This window comes from Hemicordylus capensis, chromosome 6 (assembly GCF_027244095.1).
Source record: "Hemicordylus capensis ecotype Gifberg chromosome 6, rHemCap1.1.pri, whole genome shotgun sequence".
In the NCBI taxonomy this organism is placed as follows: Eukaryota; Metazoa; Chordata; class Lepidosauria; order Squamata; family Cordylidae; genus Hemicordylus; species Hemicordylus capensis.
In genome coordinates, this window is record NC_069662.1 from 135,485,043 (window position 1) to 135,506,784 (window position 21,742).

Genomic DNA, 21,742 nt, shown 5'->3' on the forward strand with positions numbered 1-21,742 from the left:
GGCTGGGACGGGAGAGGTTCCCACACCCCACCCCACCCTCGCACCGCACAGCCCGACCCCTCGCTTCCACTCACCCCGGTTTCCCCCCCCCTTCCGTCGTCTTCCCCCCGGGGGCAGCGCCCGGTGTCCAGCGCCCGCTTCTCCGGCGCCCCCTTTCCGTACCCGCCGCCCGCGGAGGGACGGTTGGAGTTTGAAAAAGCTGCGCGTTCCCGCCGCGTGAGGCAGCCCGCCCCGCCCTCCGACAGGTCCCCGGGAACACCTCAGCCCACTGGAGCGGGACCCATGGCGGCGGGCACGGGCGCTGCTGCTCAGTGTCTCCGCAACCCGGCCATCGAGGAAGCTCTCGCCCGCGTTTTCCCGCCTCTGCCCGACTGGGCCTACCAGCGGCTGCGGAGGCTGGCCTCGCCTCCCTCTTTGGCCTGAGTGGCAGCGCCGCGCCGCCGTGTATTGAGGAGAGGAGGAGGAGCTCGGCGATCGGGGCGGAGCGGCCCCGGCCCCAGCCTCGCGCGCCGCCGAGAGAGACCCTGGGGCAGGGCAGGCGGCGGCCCCGGCATCCCCCAGGGGCGCTGGCTTCCCCGCGTCGCCCCGCTCAGGTAAGTGGCTGCACGTGGGCTTGTGGTTGTTGGGGTGCCTGATCTGACGGCAGAAGTTACTTTGGGAGCCAACAAAGGGAAGAGGCGCCTTGGGAAAGGGCGGGGGGAGGGTCTGCGGGAACGTTTTCCAGGGAGAAAAATGAGGGTCTCCGAGTTTGGGTGGGGGAAGCTCCTGGGAATGGGAGGGGGCGTGTGGATGTAACGTCTCGGGAGGCGAGGTCGGGGGCCTAGGGAATGGCATGGGGCGACTAGTCCTCTCCCCCCCCCCCCAGCCCATAAAGGTATAGTGTGCGGTCGAGTCGGTGTCGACTCCTGGCGCCCACAGAGCCCAGTGCTTGTCTCTGGTAGAAGTCAGGAGGGGTTTACCATTGTCATTTCCCGCGCAGTATGAGATGATGCCTTTCAGTATCTTCCTATATCGCTGCTGCCCGATATAGGGAATAATAATAAATGTTTCCCGATGATGCTTCTTCACTGACAATAATAGGTGGAACTCTCAGTTGACGTCGACCAGACTTAATTACAGTACTCATGAAAAGACCTCCTGAAATCAATTGGAGGAGCCTGTTAGGACTAACTTGTCTCATTAGTTTCAGTGGGACTGCTCTGTAATTCGCTTTGGACATCAGCCCCCTTCTAGCTTGTGCTTTCTGAGGATGTAGTTGAAGATTCGCTTATTACCTTTTAAAAATCCTGTCCTTCATAAGTGCTAAGGGAAATATACAGGTACTCCTCTCTTGCCTTTATCTTTGCATCCTCTATCCATGGGGCAGGTTAGGATGATAGATGGTGATTGGCCCCAAATCATAAACCTTAATGGCTGGGTTAGGATTTGAACCCAGAGCCAGCTTTCTCCATTCTTCCTTCCTTGATATGTAATTCTAGTTACTCTCTTGCCACTGGATATGAACCCAGAATAATAATAAGCCAAAGGTACAGCTTACCCTTGTTCACCTTATCAGTGATTATTCAAAGTGTCCAAAATAGCTCTGAAAATGGTGATATATGGTGTCATTATTAATATTGTTGCCACAGACCTATTAGAATACATGGTAAATTAAAGCAGCACCCTCATGAATTCCACTTCTTTTACAAACTTGTAAAGAATCTGGCTTTATCATAAGATAGGGTTGGCTTTAGAGGCCTGTAAGTTTCACTGAAACTGAGTCACGGTATTGAAATTAATTTATACGTTGGCCTGGATCCAATGATCCAGGTACCCAAGGCAGTTTTGGATTTGTTCCCAAACAAAAACAAATGTGCCACATAGTAAAACATTTTTGAAGCCGAGGGGAATTTCAAAATCAGTTTTTGACATGCCATCAGGCTAAAAATATCAGCAGTTCCTTTGGGTGTGATCACGCCTTTGGGGCAGGCTTAGAGTAGCATTTTGGACAGAGTTGCCCCAAATACAGTGTTTCTGTTCTCATAATTCTGCTTTTAGTCCCATCATTTTGGTGCACAGACTTACAGGTGCACTTTGAATGATGGATAGAAAACTGTTCAATTTCACATTATCTCTCCCCTGCCATGCCAGTTTAGTTTGTCTTAATGTGTTTTGAACGCATGCCAGATATTTTCAACTCAAGTACACACCATATGGAAGACTTCAGTTGGTTTGCACTTTTGAATCTGAAGTAAGCCCTGTTCAGACATTACTTACTTTTACATGTACATGGGGAAAAAATGATAGCTCAGTGTAAGAGCATCTACTTTGGATGCAGAAGGTCCCAGGTTCAGTCCCTGGCATCTGCAGGTAGGGCTAGGAAATACCCATCTGAAACCCTGGAGAAACACTATCAGTCAGTGTTTAGACAATGTACATGTATACATATATATGTTTTTGGATGAAAGACTGTAGCCCTATGCACACATTATATTCAATGGACGTATAATGTGTGTAAAGTGTATTCATGAACAAACTTGTTTGCATGTACAATTATTCAGCATTATATTCAGTGCATGTTCAGTAGTACACTTCCGGTCTTTATTCTGCATTTGAGGGGGTCTGTATCCAGGTTCATGCATATACATTTGGGACCAAGATGAATGCTACTATCCCTGCCCATTTTATTAAGAAGGGGATTTACTGAGAGCATGCCTTTTGGGACATCCTCTGAAGACATCTCAATGCCATCCCAGTATGTCCTTTATCACATTAGGGAGCTGTTCTTCTGAATGACCCTTCTACACACAAGTGTATGTAGAGGGGCCATTTGCATGTACAGTACTCCCGTGCAATAAAGGAACATGCTGGGTGTGCCCCCTTCCTAATTGAGTGGGCAGGGTAGTGTCATCCATACTGGTTCTGAATATGCTCACTTTAAAAGTGAATCTGGATACATACCCCTTCAAATGCAGAGCAAAGATAGGAAGTGTACAACTGTGCATGCACGGAACATAAAGTGAAGATGAGTACAAGCCTCAAATGAAGAGTACAGTCAACAACTACATATGTGTTGATGAACATAATGTCTGTACGTGTTACAGATTTGTATGTGCGTGCAGTGTACATAGATTGTGTGTTGAACACTATGTGTGAATAAGGCTGTAGCATACTGCATGTTAAAAAACATGCTGTCAGAGGCATTGCATTCCCTTCAGTCCCTTAAACTTTCTTACTTACTTTATTGAAGTTCTTGCTGTCCTTTCATTTCGAAGGAACTTCACTTGCTCTTGGGCTGCCTCACTCTATCTCATTCATTATACCCAGCTCTCAGTGCTCAGAGACATAAGTAAATGGAATGCTGATTCCCTAAGAACCAAGGATTTTGAAAATGTGGAGAGGACATATACTTCCAACAATGTATACTTTAAAAATAACAGTTTTACCTTAAACTAGACAAAAAGTCTTGCAAAACCATAAAGACTAGAAGACAGTCTTGCAAAACCACAAGGGTTCTACCTGTGTACTTTTCTAAGTTATAGGTTACCTGCAACATTAGGAACATGATTAAATGAAGTAGCTGTGTTGGTCCATTGTAACAAAATGTGTGTAGTTGATCTGAAAGTTTTTTGAGTAACACAGTCTTCAGAATTTGATGCAAATACTGTTCTTGGCCTGAAATGTTCACAATTGCAGCTGCAGAAAAGTGCTTCACATGGGTCCCGTTCAAACATTGCACTAAACCATACTAAAATCTTTATTATGGTCAATGACCAGCTTTATATGGTGAGTATTCACTATAAAATAACAGCAACAGAAATAACAATGACAACAGCAAAGCAACAAATTGTGCAAAACAAAGAACAGAACTCTACTTTGTATACTAGCAATCAGGTTAGCCAGAGTATAAGTGACTATAGTTGTTACTGACACACAATTTGCAGATTTTACATAAAATTTAGCAACATTACTTGAAATACCAGAATGCTGATCAAAAAGGAGGAGCATAATATAAAGGTCATCAGTTCTTCCTGGATACTTGTTTAAAGAAGGTAGAGTCAACACTGACTCAACGGTACAACTTTATTAGTTTATATCGTAAATCCTGATAGAACAAGTCATATAAAAGAACATGAACCACTATTTCAACCTCCAAGTTTTTGCAAGAACATATGCAGTTTGCATATGGGATGTTCTGATACCTGCCATCTAGAATGGCAGAAGAAAGCACATCCCAAAGTTCCTTTGTAAAGGCTCTCGTCAATTTTGGTATCCTCAGATTGTAGAGATAGTTACATGAATGAACCCATGGTAGTCATGGGTTCATGTGCTTCCTCTCCAAGGCATGCAAGGATAGTGAAAGCTATTGCTTTCAGTTTAAAGCAATAGTTCCACATGAACTGAGGGGAACTGGTTTGTTCACCACCTATAGTGAAAACCATGGTTTATATCTTGACTTGCTCGAACTCTGGTTAGTTAACAATCCCCCAAGCTTGTGTGTAACAGGGAGCTGCAGTTTGCTCTCACAGTGGAAGTGGAAGCTTTTTCCAAGGTATGGGGCGGGCATCCATCATGTGATGGCTTGTCAAGCTCTGCATGCTCTGAGACAGGGCCAATGAAAATTCAGCACGTCCTGTACCCCTTCAGCTCCACCTTATCTGACCCAGTTCTGGTCCTGTCTCACTCCGTGGACAGTACTGTTGTGTGAGATCTCAGCCGTTTCTAATCTCTACATTCTTCTGTGTGCAAGGGAAGGAAAGGAGTTGCACGTTGTCGGTCGCCCCTTTTTTATTTTGGTCAGTCTTTTCCAGTGTCGTTTGTGTTTTTTACCACCCTTCACCCCCCGCTCACCCACTTCCTCCCTTTTCACTTCGATCTCCACTCTCCCTTTGGTCTCAGTGTTAGCTTTGGTTGTTGGTTTTCTGTTGGTTCTCCGTTTCTCCCGCTCGTATTCTATTCCGCCGCGGTTGTGTCAACGAAATGGAGGTCACGCACACGGGGCGACATGTTAAGAGGTTCTCTTTCAGATGCCCCACTAGCCCCTACGGGGGCAGGGAATGGAGCAAAAGAGGGAGCTCCAGCTCCGATTGTAGCCTAGGAAGGGGATAAAGCAGGAGGCTCAGCAGCGCCCCAGGAAGGGGGATTAGCGAAAAGCTCACTGCTGCTAAAGGCACATTCAAAAGCGCCCAAGAAATCTAAGCATTTGAAGGGGAAGGGTGGCTCTAAGCAAATGAAAAAGAAGAAAAACCCCTCAGACATGGCACTGCTGAGCGAGTGCCTTCAGATGCGGGCTGTTAGAGCGCAGCAGCCCTGCAACCTGCAGACGGAGCCTCCCGCCAAACCGCGCCCGCCATTTTGTCGACCGCCAATCAGGCAACTGTGCTTAGTCCACAGCCAGCTCCTGCGCCACTGATGAGCCCTGTGTCCTTGGGGCAAATGGGCATGAATTTGGCGGGTGCTGTCTTGCCTGGAGGCACAGCAACAGCAGAGCATGCCGCGACGATGGGTGCGGTGGCGGACACTGAACTGGCAAGTATTACGGGCCTGAACAGTGAGCGACTCTCTGTAAAGGAGCTACGATGGCTGGATGATTTTGTTAAAAACCAGTTCTTGGCCTTTGTTTCACCTCTTTGGGGGCAGTCCTATCAGGTGTCGGGGGGTGCGGTTTCTAATCCAGCAGACACGGCTTCTGTAATGCCACCTAAACACAGGGCCCGGCGTCCATTTTCCCCCGTCATCCCGAGATTCTAGCCCAGCTAGACAAATTCCAGTGGGGGAATGCTTCTGCTTTGCCAGACGGTCTAGGAAGCAACACCTTAGGAGAGGGCCTGCCCTGTCACCATCTTCAGATGAGGGTGCCTGTGAGCCTAAAAGAGCACGTACCTCTGAGAGAAATTATTTTACAGCCCCTGTTGTTGCCATGGATATACGTGTGGTTTCCAAGGGACCACAGCCTATGGAGGCACATCCTAGCCAGTTACCGAAGCCTGTTATGGCGGGGGTATCGTCTCATGTTCCTCACCCCCCTGTACCTCATGTACCCCCACAGGGGTCGGGCTCCAGTTCTTCTGAATCAGAAAAAGAGGAGGGAGAGCGCTCTGATGAGCAGACTCCAACTGAAAAACCTACCACAGCCAGGCTATTTTCAACAGCAGAGTTTGAGATCCTGCTGGCTAAGGCTAAGAAGGCTATAAAGGATATATCTAAGGAGCCAGGTGATCAGTCAGTTTCTGGCCTAGACCAGGAAGTTTTTCCATCAACATCAGCTTCACCAGCCACGGTGCCCTTCCCTTCCCTGTTCAAAGAGATTGTGCTAGCCGAATTGGGGGTGGGGGCGGTTCCTGTGTCAGCAAAACCAGCCTTACATTTTCCTAAAAAATTGTATACTTTACCACCTGATGTTATGTTGATGTTAGCTGTTCCAATTGTAGATGTGCCGGTGGCACAATTGGTGACTGAAGCCTTGGTGAATAAGGAAGGGGAAGAGTTTCTAAAATCCCCGGAGGAGGAGGAGACGGACCACCTCCTGCGAAAAGGCCATGAGGCTTCTGCAACAGTGATAAGAGCTGCATCGACTAATTCCATTTTCACAAGGGCTACAATCCTGTGGACCAAGGAATTGGCAAAGTTGATTCCTCCAGATAACATTAAACTGAGACATGGTTTGAACAAAATAGCCAGGGCTTCCGCCCTTATGGCGGACTCTAGTTTAGACTGTCTGCAACACGCAGCCAGATCAATGGCCGCTAGTGTGGCAGTAAGAAGGGGTCTGTGGTTAAGACATTGGAGAGTGGACGCCAAGTCTAAGGCGCCTCTGGCTCTGGGCACAAAACTTTTTGGGGAGTCACTAGAACTGGTTTTGGTGGAGACTCAAGATAAGAAAAAGGCTATGCCAGTGGGACGAGGGAACACGAGGAGGCCTTTTCAGGGAGGGGGCAGTTTTCAAAGTTTCTTTCGCCCATACAGATCCTTCAACCGATCTAACCCTTCCAGGTTTGGGGATGGCTTCAGAGACCGAGGTTTTTGAGGGAGCCAGTACAGACCCAACTGGCATCAATCCTGGAATTCCAAGAACAGAGGCGCAGGCAAGGGCAGAGCAGGAGCCTTCTCCGCTACTCAGGCCAGACATAACCGTAAGCAATGACTGTTTTCCGGTGGGAGGCAGGTTACGGACCTTTGCCCAGACATGGGAGAGAACGACCACAGACCGTTGGGTCAGTCAAACGACTTCCCAGGGTCACTTCATAGATTTTTTGGCAACTCCCCCCGACTTCATCTTCGAGACGCTGATGTCCAAATGCGAATCCAAGAGGAAGTTGATGGAAATTGCCATTCACCATCTTCTGGATATCCCGGCCATAGAAATGGTTCCTGTGTCAGAAATACCGGAAGGAGTTTTCTTGCTGTTATTCTTGGTTCCGAAAAAGGACAACACATGGAGAGCAGTACTGTACCTAAAGCGGCTGAATCAGTACATTCGGAAACAGATGTTCAGAATGGAGTCACTCAGGTTGATCAAGTCAGTGGTCCTTCCAGAGGATAGGCTCTCTTCCCTCGACTTGTCTGAAGACTACCTCCATGTCCTGATCCACCCATCTTTTCGCTGGTACCTGAGGTTCGCCTACGACCAGAGGTTCTATCAGTACAGAGCTCTTCTGTTCGGGCTCTCGTCGGCTCCTCGTGTGTTCACAAAATTGATGGTGGCAGTCATCGCTCGTATCAGGCAGGAAGGTATCCACTCCTACCCGTATCTAGATGACGTCTTGATCTGATTGAGCTCTGCTCCTCAGGCAGGGAAAGACGTAAAACACACAGTCCAGATTATGGAGGACCATGGCTTTATCTTCAACAGGATCAAGAGCCATCTTGTTCCATCGCAGATCCTGTTACATCTGGGGGTTCTTTTCAATACAGAGGCGGCAATGGTGAGTCATCCAAGAGAGAGACGGGAGAAGATTATGTCGGCAATAGGACCGTATATTCACAGAAAGAAAGCCTCTCTTATGTACCTGGCATGAACTCTGGTTCTGATGATTGCGTGTTTAGAATGCGTACTATGGGCAAGATGGCATTCCAGACTGCTTCAGTGGCTGTTACTTCCATATCAGGAGGCGATCATGGAAAGGAGAAGCTTGTGGGTCAAGATCACCAAAAAGGTCAGGTGCTCCTTCCACTGGTGGATGTCAGCCACGAGCATGGGGTTGCCTCTCACGATTCCCGAAAAGATTATTGTTACTACGGATGCAAGCCTGTTCAGTTGGGGGGCACACTGTTCCGAGTTCCAGGCCCAGGGGAGATGGGAATGGGTAGATCTACAACACAACATAAATTGGCTAGAGCTGAAAGCAGTCCGGTTAGAGCTTTTAAGTTTCCAGAACATCATAGAGGGCCAGCATGTCCTGGTGCGAACAGACAATCTTATGGCAAAGACTCATATAAATCATCAAGGAGGTACACGGTCAAGAGCCTTGATGCAGGAATCAGATCTGCTCTTTCTGTGGGCAGAAAATCACTTGAAGTCAATATCGGCAGAGCATCTATCCGGTGTAGAGAATCTGCAAGTGGACTGGCTAAGTCGGCAGTCCCTGGACCCAGCAGAGTGGTCACTTCATCCGGAAGTGTTCAAAATAATAGTGCAGAGATGGGGCATGCCCTTAGTGGACATGTTCGCTTCGCGTCAGAACTACAAACTACCAAGCTTCTATTCCAGTGTCAACAGGCAGAGCAGGTAGATGCGTTGGTATCTAGGTGGCCACAGGGTCTACTTTATGCTTTCCTCCGTTGCCAATTCTGGTGTCGGTTCTCAGGAAAGTGATCCTCGAGAAGGCAGAGCTAATAATAGTGGCGCCGTATTGGCCGAGGAAGCCATGGATTTCAGACCTGATGACTCTCTCGGTTCAGGAACCATGGCCTCTTCCGTACTGAAAAGACCTGTTAGTGCAAGGTCCCATCTGTCATCCGGCCCCGGCATGGTTGCACCTACACGCCTGGAAGTTGAGCGGCAGGTGTTAGGGAGCAGAGATTATTCTCAGAGGGTGCAGGACACGATTCTAGCATCCAGGTGACCCTCCACGGCTTGCATATACCAGGTGACTTGGTCGGCTTTCTGTGCCTGGGCGAAGAGCAATGGAGTAGAGCCGTTGAATGCAGGAGTGCCAGCGGTCCTTAGTTTTCTCTAGGCGGGCGTTGATAAAGGTCTTCGTCCCAGTACATTGAGGCGCCAAACGTCGGCATTAGCATCAGTCTTAACCATCTCCAGTGAGGATTCTCATTGTTTACATCCGGACATTCGACAATTCTTGAAGGGGGCTATAAATTTGGGCCCCCCTCCCATTCATAGATTCCCATCATGGGATTTAAATAAGGTGTTAAATGCTCTTAGTAGGGCTCCCTTTGAGCTGCTACGCACTGTCTCCCTAAAGTTATTGTCATTTAAAGTTCTGTTCCTTGTTGCAGTTACATCAACTAGGCAAGTATCGGAGTAGGTGGCTCTATCAATTTGAGATGAGCTCTGTATTTTTCAAAGGGAATCAGTGGTTATGAAGCTGGATCCCACCTTCCTACCAAAAGTGAATTCAATTTTCCATAGAAGCCAAGAGATTGTTTTACCATCCTTTTGTCCTAAGCCTCAGCATCCAAAAGAAAAGGTTTGGCATACTTTAGATGTTTAGAGGGCTCTCTGCTTTTACATAAAGCGCACTAAAAATCTGCGTAAGTCTGATGCCTTATTTGTTTCCTTTCAGCCTTCAGGTTTGGGCTCTAAAGCCTCTAAGGCGGGGTGGGGAACCTTGGCCCTCCAGCTGTTTTTGAACTACAGCTCCCACCAGCCACAATGTGGCTGGGGATGATGGGAGTTGTAGTTCAAAAACAGCTGGAGGGCCAAGGTTCCCCACGCCTGCTCTAAGGCATCCCCAGCCAGATGGATTAGGGCTACAATTGCCTTGGCTTATGAAGCTTTACATCTGGTTATACCTCAAGGCATCACAGCTCATTCGACCAGAAGTGCCTCTACGTCAGCTGCCTTTTTAGCAAGGGCACCCCTTGAGGAAATCTGTAAGGCAGCCACATGGTCCTCTATGTTGCCCTTCAAAAAACATTATAAAATTCCATCCTTTTATGAGGTGCAGGCAGCAGTTGGTCGCACAATTTTACAAAAAGTGGTACAGACATCCGCTGCCCACCCCGTGTCAGAAGCTTGGGTACGTCCCATCACATGATGGATGCCCTCCCCATAACTTGGAAAAAGAAACATTGGTAGACTTACCATGAAGGGTTCTTTTTCTGGTATGGGGAGGGCATCCGGCCCTCCTGCGGATGTGGGAGATGGACTTATGGATGGTGGGACAACTCCTGGGGTGTACAGTTTATCCTATCAATTGAATTTTCTTTATTGGTTACTGGTTGTTTTACTTATGCTCTTTTCCTGGCTGAGACTTGTTTGTCCTCAGACATCTCCTATCTACGCTCTACACAACCAGAACTGGGTCAGATAAGGCAGACCTGAAGGGGTAGAGGACATGCTGAATTTTGATTGGCCCTGTCTCGGAGCATGCAGAGCTTGACATCCCATCACATGATGGATGCCTTCCCCATACCAGAAAAAGAACCCTTCACGGTAAGTCTACCAATGTTTCTTTTACTCTTGTCATACAAGAAGGGGAAGAGGGAGTGTGCAAGGCTGCAGGTCCCTTCCTCATTCATGATTTAGCTCTGCGTCTTAACTTGTTATTGCCTTTTAGTTGGTTTGTTTTTACACACACACTTTATTTTATGTTGGGTGGTTTTTACACACCCCTTTGAATACATGTGGCTGTTTGATTTTTTTAACAGGTTATGTTTCTCAAGTAATAAATTATGGGTTCGGAAGAGAAAAGAGATGGATTATATCAAGTCACATCTTCTCAGCGAATAATTTCTTCTTGTTGTGGTGCTTTTCTTACTTCACTTTTGGGTAAAGACAGATATTTGAATCTACTTAGCATACCATGTTAATAGCTTTGTATTACTTTGACAGATGTGTTCCAATGATTGTAACCCTGTTCTGTGCAGGGATTAAGTGGAATTTATTCACTAGTAAATGTTCTTAGGATTGCACGCTGGCCTTCAGAACAATACATTAAAAATTGGGAACTGGGAATTTATGAAGCAAATATAACCACAAAAGAAAAATCTATGGTGATTCATTAAAATTCCTGTGGGTAGACAGTGCTGAAGATAGGTGAACTCAAAGTAGTTTGGGATTTGACCCTATATTTTATCCTTGATATGCACAAGAATTGGTAACTTGTTCCATTCCAAGTTTAAGTTTGGACAATAAGTAGGCATGAAATAATATAAGTTCCATTATCTTAATTTGCATAGTATCAACAAGTGTCATGAATGTTAATTTTATCATTAGTGGAGACTTTCTAAAACATCTGCATGCTATTCCTTGTCATGTAACTTTTATTGGGAATTATAATAAATCCCCTTTTGGGCAAGTGTCAGAGAACGCCTAAGTAATCACAAGATCAACTTAGGGATTTTATAAAATCACAATATAGAGTATATCTCTGGCTTATTTTCTGTCTTCTGATTCCTGACAAGTCACAATTGCACGTTTAAGCAGCTCCATACTAATTATAACTGGAGACTTTTTATAGTATAGCTGGTATTCTACTCCCCCCCCCATATAGTTGCATTTTTAAATAACTGGGGGGAAATTGAAGACAAAGAAACTACTCAATTTAAAATATATTCCATAGTGTGTGTTCTTGTTTTTGCTATAGTCACACCCCTAGATGTTGTCAAAGTTCGACTCCAGGCCCAGAGCAACCCATTCTTCAAAGGTAAATCTATATAGGTGTACATCTCAAGTTCAGGGAAGGCTACATGCCTCTGTTTGTGTGTTGATAATATGTTTCTGTCAGCTCTGGTGGGGGAGAAAGTGTGATACATCACAGAAGTACAAAGACCCTACAAATACCTTTTCAGCAATGAGCTCATCATTGGTGTACTTGAATTCAGTACTAGTACACTAAAGTTGAACTCATTGCTGAACTCAGTTTAGAAGTGCAGTGGCAGAATGAGATGGGGAACTGTACTTGTTTGTTGCCATTTCTGTGACAGGCAATAATCACAGCCCTATTCCACAGGGCAATCAGATTAGAAATATGAGTTATGCGGGGGGATACAGTATACTAAGAATGTAAGAACAGCCCTGCTGGATCAGGCCCAAGGCCCATCTAGTCCAGCATCCTGTTTCACACAGTGGCCCACCAGATGCCGCTGGAAGCCTACAGGCAGGAGTTGAGGGCATGCCCTCTCTCCTGCTGTTACTCCCCGCTACAAGCTTCATGCACCATCCTCGCAGTAAACATGCCAAATTTCTACCATACTATTTCTGTTACACTCAAGACAGCACTTTATTGTGCACTCTTTTTATCAGGAAAATCTTTTTTGGAATCTGATAGCCTTGCGGATCACATTTGTGTCTATGAAAATGGAACCAGCAAAACCTGGCGTAAGAGATCTGTGCAGTTTACCGGCATGGTGGTAAGCAGAAATGTACCCACTGATATTTACTATAAAATGTAAATTAAACATGTATGTATTATTGTATCGATCCAAAGATTTGTTTTCAGAATAGAAACACGCATTCTCATTATTGTAGTGAGAACTTGAGTCCCCCTAACTTAAAGATATGACCCTTCCCTGAAAACAGTTTGCAAGTCAGCCACCTTAGATAAAAAGAAACATATACCTAAAAATATAAATAGATCAGCATGAAGGAATAAGAAGCAATCAAGCTGAATATATGATTGATAGACACTAAGAAAATAAAAGGCTAACACTTAATCCTGTCACTTAACTGGTTGCAAATGAACATCTTATGGAACTCCTAGGTTGCTGCCTTACATGCTTCAGTGGTCACTGCTATTGTTAAGCCATGGCTTCAGCGCTTGTTGCATGATTCCTGGTGATCTCTTCTTACTGTCTGGGCCATCACTCTGTCAGATAAGATGGTTGTGACAGATCATCTAGATCTAGCTAGATGTGTAACAGATCAGCTAGATTATTCCCAACCTGTGATACTCCAGATGTTGCTGAACTACAACTCCCATCATCTCCAGCCACAATCAGTTGCAACAGAGGATGATAGGAGTTGTAGTTTAGCAACATCCAGTTAAGTTTCTACGTTGCCATGTGAGAGAGAACATTCTTGAACACCTTGTTGATTGAGAAAGAACCTATATTGTTTCCTATTACATTAGTTTGTGATTTTTTTAGGATTCTGATATTGGAAACAAATATATAATATCTACACAAATTTGATTATATGTGATTTTGAAGTGTGAGAAGTTTTATTTTGACAACTAAGCTACTTATATTGCTTGTAAGATTAGGGTCCTGATGTGCCAAATAATGTAAGATAGTTTTAAAACAAAGATTCATTTTTAGGCACTAGACCAAATGACAAATGTATTGAAATCTGTAACTTTCTATTGCTGCATTTGGCAATTTTAGGATGCTTTTGTGAAAATAGCTCAAAGAGAGGGTGTGAGAGCACTATGGAGTGGACTGCCTCCCGCACTGTAAGTTAGATTGTTCTTATCGTTTTGTGTAGTATACTGTTATTATATAGACAATGATAGTAATAACACAGGGAGACTTGGCAAAGAAATATTGTTCACTCCCACTCTTCATGTCAGCAGCAGACCTGTACCCACACTGAAGGGTAGAAACTGAAGTGAGCAATGGAGTGAGTGTAACAAGTAGGACAGTCACCCAATTAAATCAATAAATCAATTGTGTCACACAAACAATACTTGTGAGGAAAAAGAGCATGAGCATAATTTGTTTTTGGATAAACTGTGCATGTTGCAGCAGGCAACATGATATAAAAGAGACATTCCCATATGTGAAAGAGAGGGGGAAATATCTCTTCTAAAATGGTGCTTGTTACCCTCAATTTTTGTAATGCTAGATTAATTGGGAACATCTCTTTTAATCTAAGAAAACGAATGGCTCTCTCTACTAGTGAATGACTCTTCTGTACTAGTGAGAAGGCAAAAGAATGCTAGAGGAAGACAGTAGATAATTTATTTATTTTTAAGCTTAGGCTCAAGACTGATTGTTCCCTAATCCTAGGTGCTTAAGGATCACTTCAGTCTGGTGAAGGTCACCGTAGCCATATTCCATATAATATTCAGTATTGCAATCTTGGCATTATCTGGGGGAAGAACTGCATGTACCCCCATAAACTGCTAAAAGCACTGCCTTTAGAAAGGTTGTATGAATAAGCTAACATAAAATTGGTAAATTCATAAAAAGGATTGTCAGAGTTGCAGAGATGTGGGTTTTCCAGAAAATTTTGAATCGGAAATGTGGGGTAGGGGTGGGGATCCATGCAAATTTCCACTCATTTGCATAAAATTGGCAGTTTCCCTAAATTAAAAAAAAATTACAGTACAAATTTTCTTGGTGCCCTAAGTAGATTGTGATCTGATCTGGCATGTTATTTGAACTGAATTATTTGATGGTGTGGGGTCTATAAAGACACTTCACATGCTTTTGTCATGTATATGACATGCCTGAGGGGGAGAGGTGTGTGCCAGCCAAGAATGATTATTTTATCCCAGTCAGGCCTTTCACCCAACAAAGTGAACGCCTATGGTCCTAAATATAACACTTTGAACAAATTCAAAGCTATATATAAAGATTTTTTTTAAATTGGAATACTCAAATCAACAACAAAACAGGTTGCTCACTTGCAACTTATGATCTTTAAGTGATCCATAGACATTCATAAGTCTGGGTTCTGCGCCTGCGCAGGACCTCACAAGTGGAATATCCAAACTCCTTGCAGTGCTCACAACACGCCCTGCATGCTCTGCGTGGTCATTTGTTTTGGTGGTTGGAGTGCCCTTTCTTTGGTTCCTGGACAATTGCCTCCATATCACAATCATCCCACAAAGTCTTCCAGAGAGCACAGGTAAGTCTTTATCTATTCACTTACTGATACAGGGAAGATGGGATAGTCTTATGAATGTCTACCAATCATTTACAGATCATCAATTACAGGTGAGCAACCTGTTTATCTGTAGCATGATCTGTAGGACATTCATAAGTCTGGGTGTTTAGGGAGCTTTCCCAGAAGGAGGGAGCAGTTTGCTATTGCAAAATAATCTTCAAGACTTCCCTTCCAAAATTAGCTTCTGCAGCAGAATGTAGGTCAATTGCATAGTGTTTCAGAATGCATAGTTCAGGACCATGTTGCTGCCTTACAGATATCTTTCCATTTAGATCCCTGAAAGATGTGCCACTGATGTTGCATAAGCCCTAGTAGAGTGAGCTCTAATAAATCATTCTCTGTTGCTTTCTAGAGAAAGCCAGAAATGCATAGCAACCTTAGACCAATGTCCTCCCCTCGAAATTGATGGAGAAGGATGACCTTGTGACCAAGACTCTGTTCCCATCAATGTTGACAGATCCATCATTTGAGACAAGTGTCTTGACACAGTCACTGTTCGACACTGGCACCGGGTCCAAAGCTTGCTCCTTCAACACCAAGGTAGACATCGACAGCCAATTTGATGTTGATATTGAAGATGTTTCAGCTTAGCCATCGCGACTAACTCCGACAGCAATGTCGACATCTACTTCAGCATCAGCAGTGGAGATGCCCTCACCAATGTTGTTTGAACTCCTGATAGGGACAGTGTACAAAGAGTAGACTTGAATGCCAAAGCGTCTCTCAACTTGTGGGATCTTTGCTTCTTCGATGGTGACTCTGAAAGCAGTTCCTCATCTGAGGATTTTTTTCCCTCTTATGTTTCCTATGGTGACTCTTGGAGGCAGAATCTTTCAAGACCTCTGTGGGCATTTTAATACATGTTTCCCTAATGTCATTCCCGAAACTGAAGTATATGTCAATGATTTAGTCAGCGTCGACACAGACAACAGTGACTATGGAAAGCATGGTATCAGTTTTGGGGGACAAAGTGCTTGCTCGTACAGAGCTGCCCGGAGCCAAAGTGCCTGGATTTTTAAAGTTTGACAAGAGGACAGGCAAATTCTGCTGGTCCTTGTATTATGATCCTCGCCTAAACGGAACAGGAGTTATGCCAATCCAATGAGGGCAGCTTTCCCCCACAATCCTTACACTTCTTAAAAGTTTCCTTAATGTCCATTGAGAAACTGGAAACTAAAAACAAGCCGTATCAAACCAGGAAAATAATCCAAATGTGTCAACAAAAACCAGTCCGTTTAGCAATAAGAGTAGTCGACAACAGTGTTACCTCTAAGATGTGCGTGTGCACTCACATGTTTTTGTATATCTGCTCAGTTAATTTTAGATCCCACTCAAGTTGAATCAGGAAGGCCCCACTCAGTGCAGGTAGATAAGATTTTATTTAAAAGCATATCCGCCACACTTTGCGTCTCAGGGTGCCTATGTCTGGATGTAACACTCAGCACTTGTCGCAAGACAGGAGATCTGGGTGTTGTGGCAGTCTTCGGTATTTGTGGTGAGAGTCCGAGTACCAATGGAAGCTAGGGGTATGCATGAACCTGTTCGGAGGCCCTTTTATGGGCCTCCGAATAGGTTCAAAAGTGGGGGAAATACATTTAAGGGCAGGAGAGGATGCTCTTATCCCTCCCGCCATGTTTCCCCCACCGGCGCTGTTCTTTAAAAGGGTCCAGGGAGGAAGCATCGTACCTCCCTGCTGCCCTGTTGCCTCGTCGAACCGGAAGTGACTGAAAGCACCTGGCACTTGTGCACACATCGGGTGCTTGCGTGTGCATGTCACACTCGCTCACACACATGTGCCCAACATATGCCAGGTAATTCCAGGCACTTCCAGTCCGATGAGGCAACGGGGCTGCAGGGAGGTACGCTGCCGCCTCACCAGACCCTTTTAAAGTGCTGCACTGGCGGGGGAAACACAGTGGGAGGGGTAAGAGCACCCTCCCTTAAAGGTACCCCCCCCCCGCCTTCAAACTTCCCCCCGCCGATTCCATGCACATCCCTAAAGGAAACCAGGACCGGTGGGGCCACCAAGGTGTTAGAATGCAAGACACATAGCTGGTATGTAGCTTGGCCACCACTCATCCTGTTAGTGGTTGTGGAGGATACATGTATAGGAGGTCAGACGTCCAGTCCACCTGGAATGGATCCCCTATAGCTCTTGGGTCATGACCCAGCCTGGAGCAGAATTCCTGCATTTGGTATTCTGAGATGTAGCAAAAAGGTCTACCACAGGATGGCTCCAGGCACTGAATATTGGGGTCTGGTATTTCAAGTGGATCTCCCACTCGTGTTGTTGATACATAAATGTTCGACTTAGGCTGTCTGCCAGTACGTTGTCTGTCCCCTTTATGTGGATTGCTGAATCTGGTTGCGAATGCACCAATGCCAGAGTTGGAGGCTCAGGCGCATAGTGATCTGGATATGGTGCCCCCTTGCCTGCTGATATATGCAGTGGCAGTTGTGTTGTCTAGTTGCAGCTGTACCACTTGGCCCTTCAAGAGAAGCAAAAAGGTCTTCGTCCCCATAAACACAGCTAGGAGCTCCAGAAAGTTGATGTGCAATTGTCTCTGTTGGTTGAATTTGATGATCTTTGCAGTGAGCTCCCCAGCCATATAAGGATGCATCTGTGGTAACCCAGACTGATGGAATCAAAGTTTGGAAAGGAACTCTTTCCTGAAGATTGGCTGGTTTCATCCACCAATGTAGTGACTGCAGCACGGGAAAAAGGATAGTGAGTCACAGATGTCGGGGCTACATTGGGGTAGAAGACAGAAAGGAAAGGGAAGATTGCAATACATCTTGTCCTTAGATGTGTCGTACTATCACTGCCATGCATTTCATGAAAACTCTTAGTGCCACTGACAGACCAAATGGCAATACCGTGTACTAATATACTGAATCGCCCATGTTAAACCTCAGGTACTTCCTGAGTTCTTCCATTATGCCTATGTGAAAGTAAGCATCCTTTAAATCCAGCATTGCAAGCCACTGTTCTTGGAATGGTCATGGGAGTATGTCTTGCAACAATATCATCTGGAGCTTTTTCACACAGAGAAATTTGTTCAAATGCTGTAGGTCCATAATGGGATGGATCTCACATCCCTTCCTGGGGATCTGTAAATAAAGGGAATAGAATCCGTCCCGACATCTCGTACCAAGACAATGGCCCTCTTCCCCAACAGATCCTCCACCTCTTCCACGTAATATGGTGTTGCTCGAGTGTACCTGACATCTGTAAAAACTGGCAGAGACTTGAACTCTATCGCATATCCCACAGTAATTATCTTAAGGACCCAACAGTCTGATGTTATGTGGTGCCATGCAGCGGCATGGCTTGCCAGTTTGATGGAATAGGCAATTGATGATTATATCTAAGGCATCCATCTCCTCGCTGAAAACACCCTTACCATCGAAGGGCAAGCTTTCTATCTCATCTTTCATGTAAGATTGCAGTGAGACCGAACAGAGCCAGGCATGCCTCCTAAGGGATATAGCGGTGGTCACTGACCTAGATTCTGTTTCTGCCAGATGTTTGGCAGTAGACAGATGCTGTCTAGTCACCACTGATAGACTTTGCCATGGTTTCTGCAAAGCGTTTCTTGAAGTCCTCTGGGGACAATTTGTCCATGTCCAACTGGAGTTTCTCCCATAACAAGTGGTTATATTTTGCCATACGTGCTGAGTTAACTGACAATCTTGACAGAAAGGAAGGCTGTAGTGTGTACCTTCCATCCTATAGCATCTAATTTTCTGTCCTCCTTGTTGGCAGGCGTGGTGTGCCTCCTGCCTGACTTAAATGATGTCATGCAATCAATTACTAAAAAATTGAGGACAGGATGCTTTAATAGGCAAGTGTTTTCTTCTTCCTGTACCCAATAGAAGCCTTCCAATCTCTTTGACGTAGGTGTAGAAGTAAGGATGACTTCCCATGCTGATTGTGCCACATGGGAAATTACTGGTAGTAAAGGCAATGTTACTGGATGTGCTGCTTGAGAGACAGTCATAAAAATATACACTGGGTCATCAAGTGTAGTTGACAGTGTTTTCAAGGCAAGTCATCCGCTATTGCCTTAATCTATAGGTGGTAGGCTTTCAACTCTTCAGTTGGTGACACGTGAGTTGCTGCAGGGACATCTGTTGAATGGTCATTTTTATTATCTGCACTCTCAGGGTCAGATTCAAAATCTGAAGAGCCATTATGCTCTTCTGAAGACTATTGTGCTGGAGATGGTATCACAGGTGCATCAGCATCAACAGGGTTATGCCTCGGGGCTTCTGTGAAAGGGACCATAGTTTGAGTAACAATGGACAGTTTTTGGAGCCTCTGGTGCAGGAGGTGCTGTTTGAGTGTTAGTGGTCACCAGTGTGGGTTTCACTATAGGAGTATTCTTGAGAGAAGCTGATGTTTGTGTAGCTGATACTGTAGTAAGCAGCTTCTCTTTCAGTAAACTTGCACTCACAGGGAAGGTTTTGACTGGTACCAGGCATGTGGTATGATGTGGATGAAAGTGAAAAGGTAGTAGAAAACTCTTCTTGTGGAGGTTTGGACTGTTGTACCTTCCACAGTCTATACTCCTGGTAGTCATAAGGCTTTCCAGGAGAGGTCACGCCTATGCCAGTGGTGTCTGATGCCCACCTAGAGGAAGCAGGAGCTTGGAATGTGAAGCCATGTGTTCCACTGCAAAGTACTTGCCGTTAGAGCAGCCAGATGAGCAGCTGTCAAAGCCTAGCATGTCGGTGGGTGGAACAAACTTAGGCAAGTTGTTGGGAAGCCAGGTGCTGGTGACAGCAGGTGTATTTGCAGTCACTGTGTTGATTATCTCCACATCCTGTTCTTCATCTGGGTCTTCCAAAGTATGCAGTAAGAAGGCTTTGGTCATAGCTGAAGATGTGCTATTGTTGGAGTCTAGGATAGACAGCAATGTTTGTGCTGTTGAAGGATCCAAGGCAGTCTGTAGGTCTCCATCATTATCTTCAATATCGATGGTTGGAGGAGGCAGTGAAGGCTCTTGATGTTGAGGAGTGACTTGCCTCAAAGCCATGAGTATCGGAGCATTCAGCTTGGGAGAAGTCTCTCAACGTTGATCCATTGGTGTCAATGGAGTTGGTGAACAAATCGGTGTCGTATCAGGTGAAATAGTAGTCAAATGTGGAGTCATACTTTGAGGTGGTGTTCTCAAAGTTGATGGTTTTAGTACTGACGGTATTTATGTCAAGGCTCTCGGTGTGGATGGTCTCGGAGTTAAGATCTGATCTGTAGATAGTCTTATCACCCAATGTTGTAAGGGTCGTGGAGGTCGCGCCGAGGCTTTCAAGTGCTTTGAATGAAGCGTGACACTCTGCAGCCCAGATGAAGAAGGCATTTTGTTCAATGTTGGCTCGTGGCTCCTATGTTTCTTAGGAGCCAGTGCCAAAGAATCCTCATCCGAGGACTTATGCTTTCTTTTAGCCATGTGCCAAGGTGGAGAGTGCCTTGGAGGTTTGAACACTGTAGCCAACGAGGAGCTGCTCGAAGTGGGGGGAAAAGAGTTTAGACTTTTTAAAAAATCTACAGTCCTTAATGTTATCGGCATCAATTTCAATGTTGAAGAGGCAGTTGGTCTCTGCGTCGGGCACAGACAATCTGAGAGCCTTATTTTTCCTTGTTTGGTTTGAGAACAACAAACAAATTTTACAAGATGTCATGTTGTGCTGCTCACAACAATTTAAACAGGATTCATGGCAATCCTGAGATGGTAACCCTGTCCGACACACTGAAGATCTTTTTAAAAGTCTCTTTCTCTGGTTTACGTTTCATAATCCAGGAATAATAATAAGTTAATAACAGTCCAAGTCAGTGCAGAAAGAAAACAATTTTCAACTTTACTTTCTAGGAGAACTCTTAAGAAGGAAACAGTCCAAGCCAAGGAGATACAGCGATAAGGTCTTATTGCTATGGTGGTCAGAAAGGAACTGGAGAAAATGGCATCCCACCTGCCTTAAATAATGGTCACACCAAGCACATGAGGCAGAGCTCAGGCACCAGGGAGAGCTATAGCATTCCACCTGCAAGGTTCCTGCGCAGGCGCAAACCCCATTCTTATGGATAGCCAACGGATCATGATCCAGATCATATGTATCTTCTCACGCACTTTCTAGGGACAATCACCTTAAAAACATCAATTACTACTTGGAAGTTGTTGAATTTACCTAATATTGCATTGGCATTCATTTATCGTTACAACTGAGTTTTATGAAAGAATGCTGAACATCTGGACTAACATTCCACACCTGCAGCATTGTGAGTTCAAGACTATTGCTGTGCTGCCGCTTAACTGGGAGAGAAGGGGCAATTTTTGCTAATCTTCCCTTCCCTCGGAAGGCCACTGTTCATCTCCAAAATATGTCCCTGAGTGTTATGTGACCCTCAGGAACCTATTTTGGTGGTGCACAGTAGGATTTTGAGGAAGGGGTAGATTGGCAAATATTGCCTCTTCCCCCACTCAAAGAGCATAGTCGTAATCTGGAACTCTAACTGCTGTACATGTACAATGCTAGCCTAGATATAGCCAAGTAAATTTTAGAAATGAGAAATTGTCTGCAAGGAAAATCTGGGGGGAAATTCCACCCCACATGTCTGGAGAGGGGGGGGCACAGCTTTAAAGATTCTACTCCTACCTCTCTGTCAGATTCCATATGGTGTTGCTTGGAGTCTCTTGCACTTCTAAGTGAGTGCTTTTCTATGGAGTTCTATAATGCTCGATACCATCTCCA

At 45.2% G+C, this 21,742-nt stretch overlaps 2 protein-coding genes across 16 annotated transcripts in view; one reads left to right on the forward strand and one right to left on the reverse strand.

Annotated features, from left to right (window-relative positions):
• Nucleotides 1–536, reverse strand: part of DBF4 (DBF4 zinc finger) — a 42,790-nt gene extending 42,254 nt beyond the window's left edge. Inside the window, exon 1 of one of the 5 annotated variants that reach the window (XR_008309898.1) lies at nucleotides 75–225. The gene's annotated coding sequence lies outside the window, so the exon portion shown is untranslated. Of the gene's footprint in view, nucleotides 1–74 lie in introns of all 5 variants that reach the window. The other 4 variants (XM_053262053.1, XM_053262054.1, XM_053262055.1 and 1 more) reach the window with 4 other exon arrangements.
• Nucleotides 95–21,742, forward strand: part of SLC25A40 (solute carrier family 25 member 40) — a 60,256-nt gene continuing 38,608 nt past the window's right edge. For 6 of the 11 annotated variants that reach the window (XR_008309903.1, XR_008309899.1, XR_008309902.1 and 3 more), the window contains exons 1-5: nucleotides 97–593; nucleotides 10,810–10,930; nucleotides 11,748–11,807; nucleotides 12,380–12,513; nucleotides 13,486–13,553. Coding sequence is in view for 6 of the 11 variants with exons in the window: in XM_053262063.1 (XP_053118038.1) it covers nucleotides 10,834–10,930; nucleotides 11,748–11,807; nucleotides 12,380–12,513; nucleotides 13,486–13,553 (359 nt within the window). In the remaining 5 variants the exon portion in view is untranslated. Of the gene's footprint in view, nucleotides 594–6,945; nucleotides 7,113–9,884; nucleotides 10,595–10,809; nucleotides 10,931–11,747; nucleotides 11,808–12,379; nucleotides 12,514–13,485; nucleotides 13,554–21,742 lie in introns of those variants that run through there. The other 5 variants (XM_053262065.1, XM_053262067.1, XM_053262068.1 and 2 more) reach the window with 5 other exon arrangements.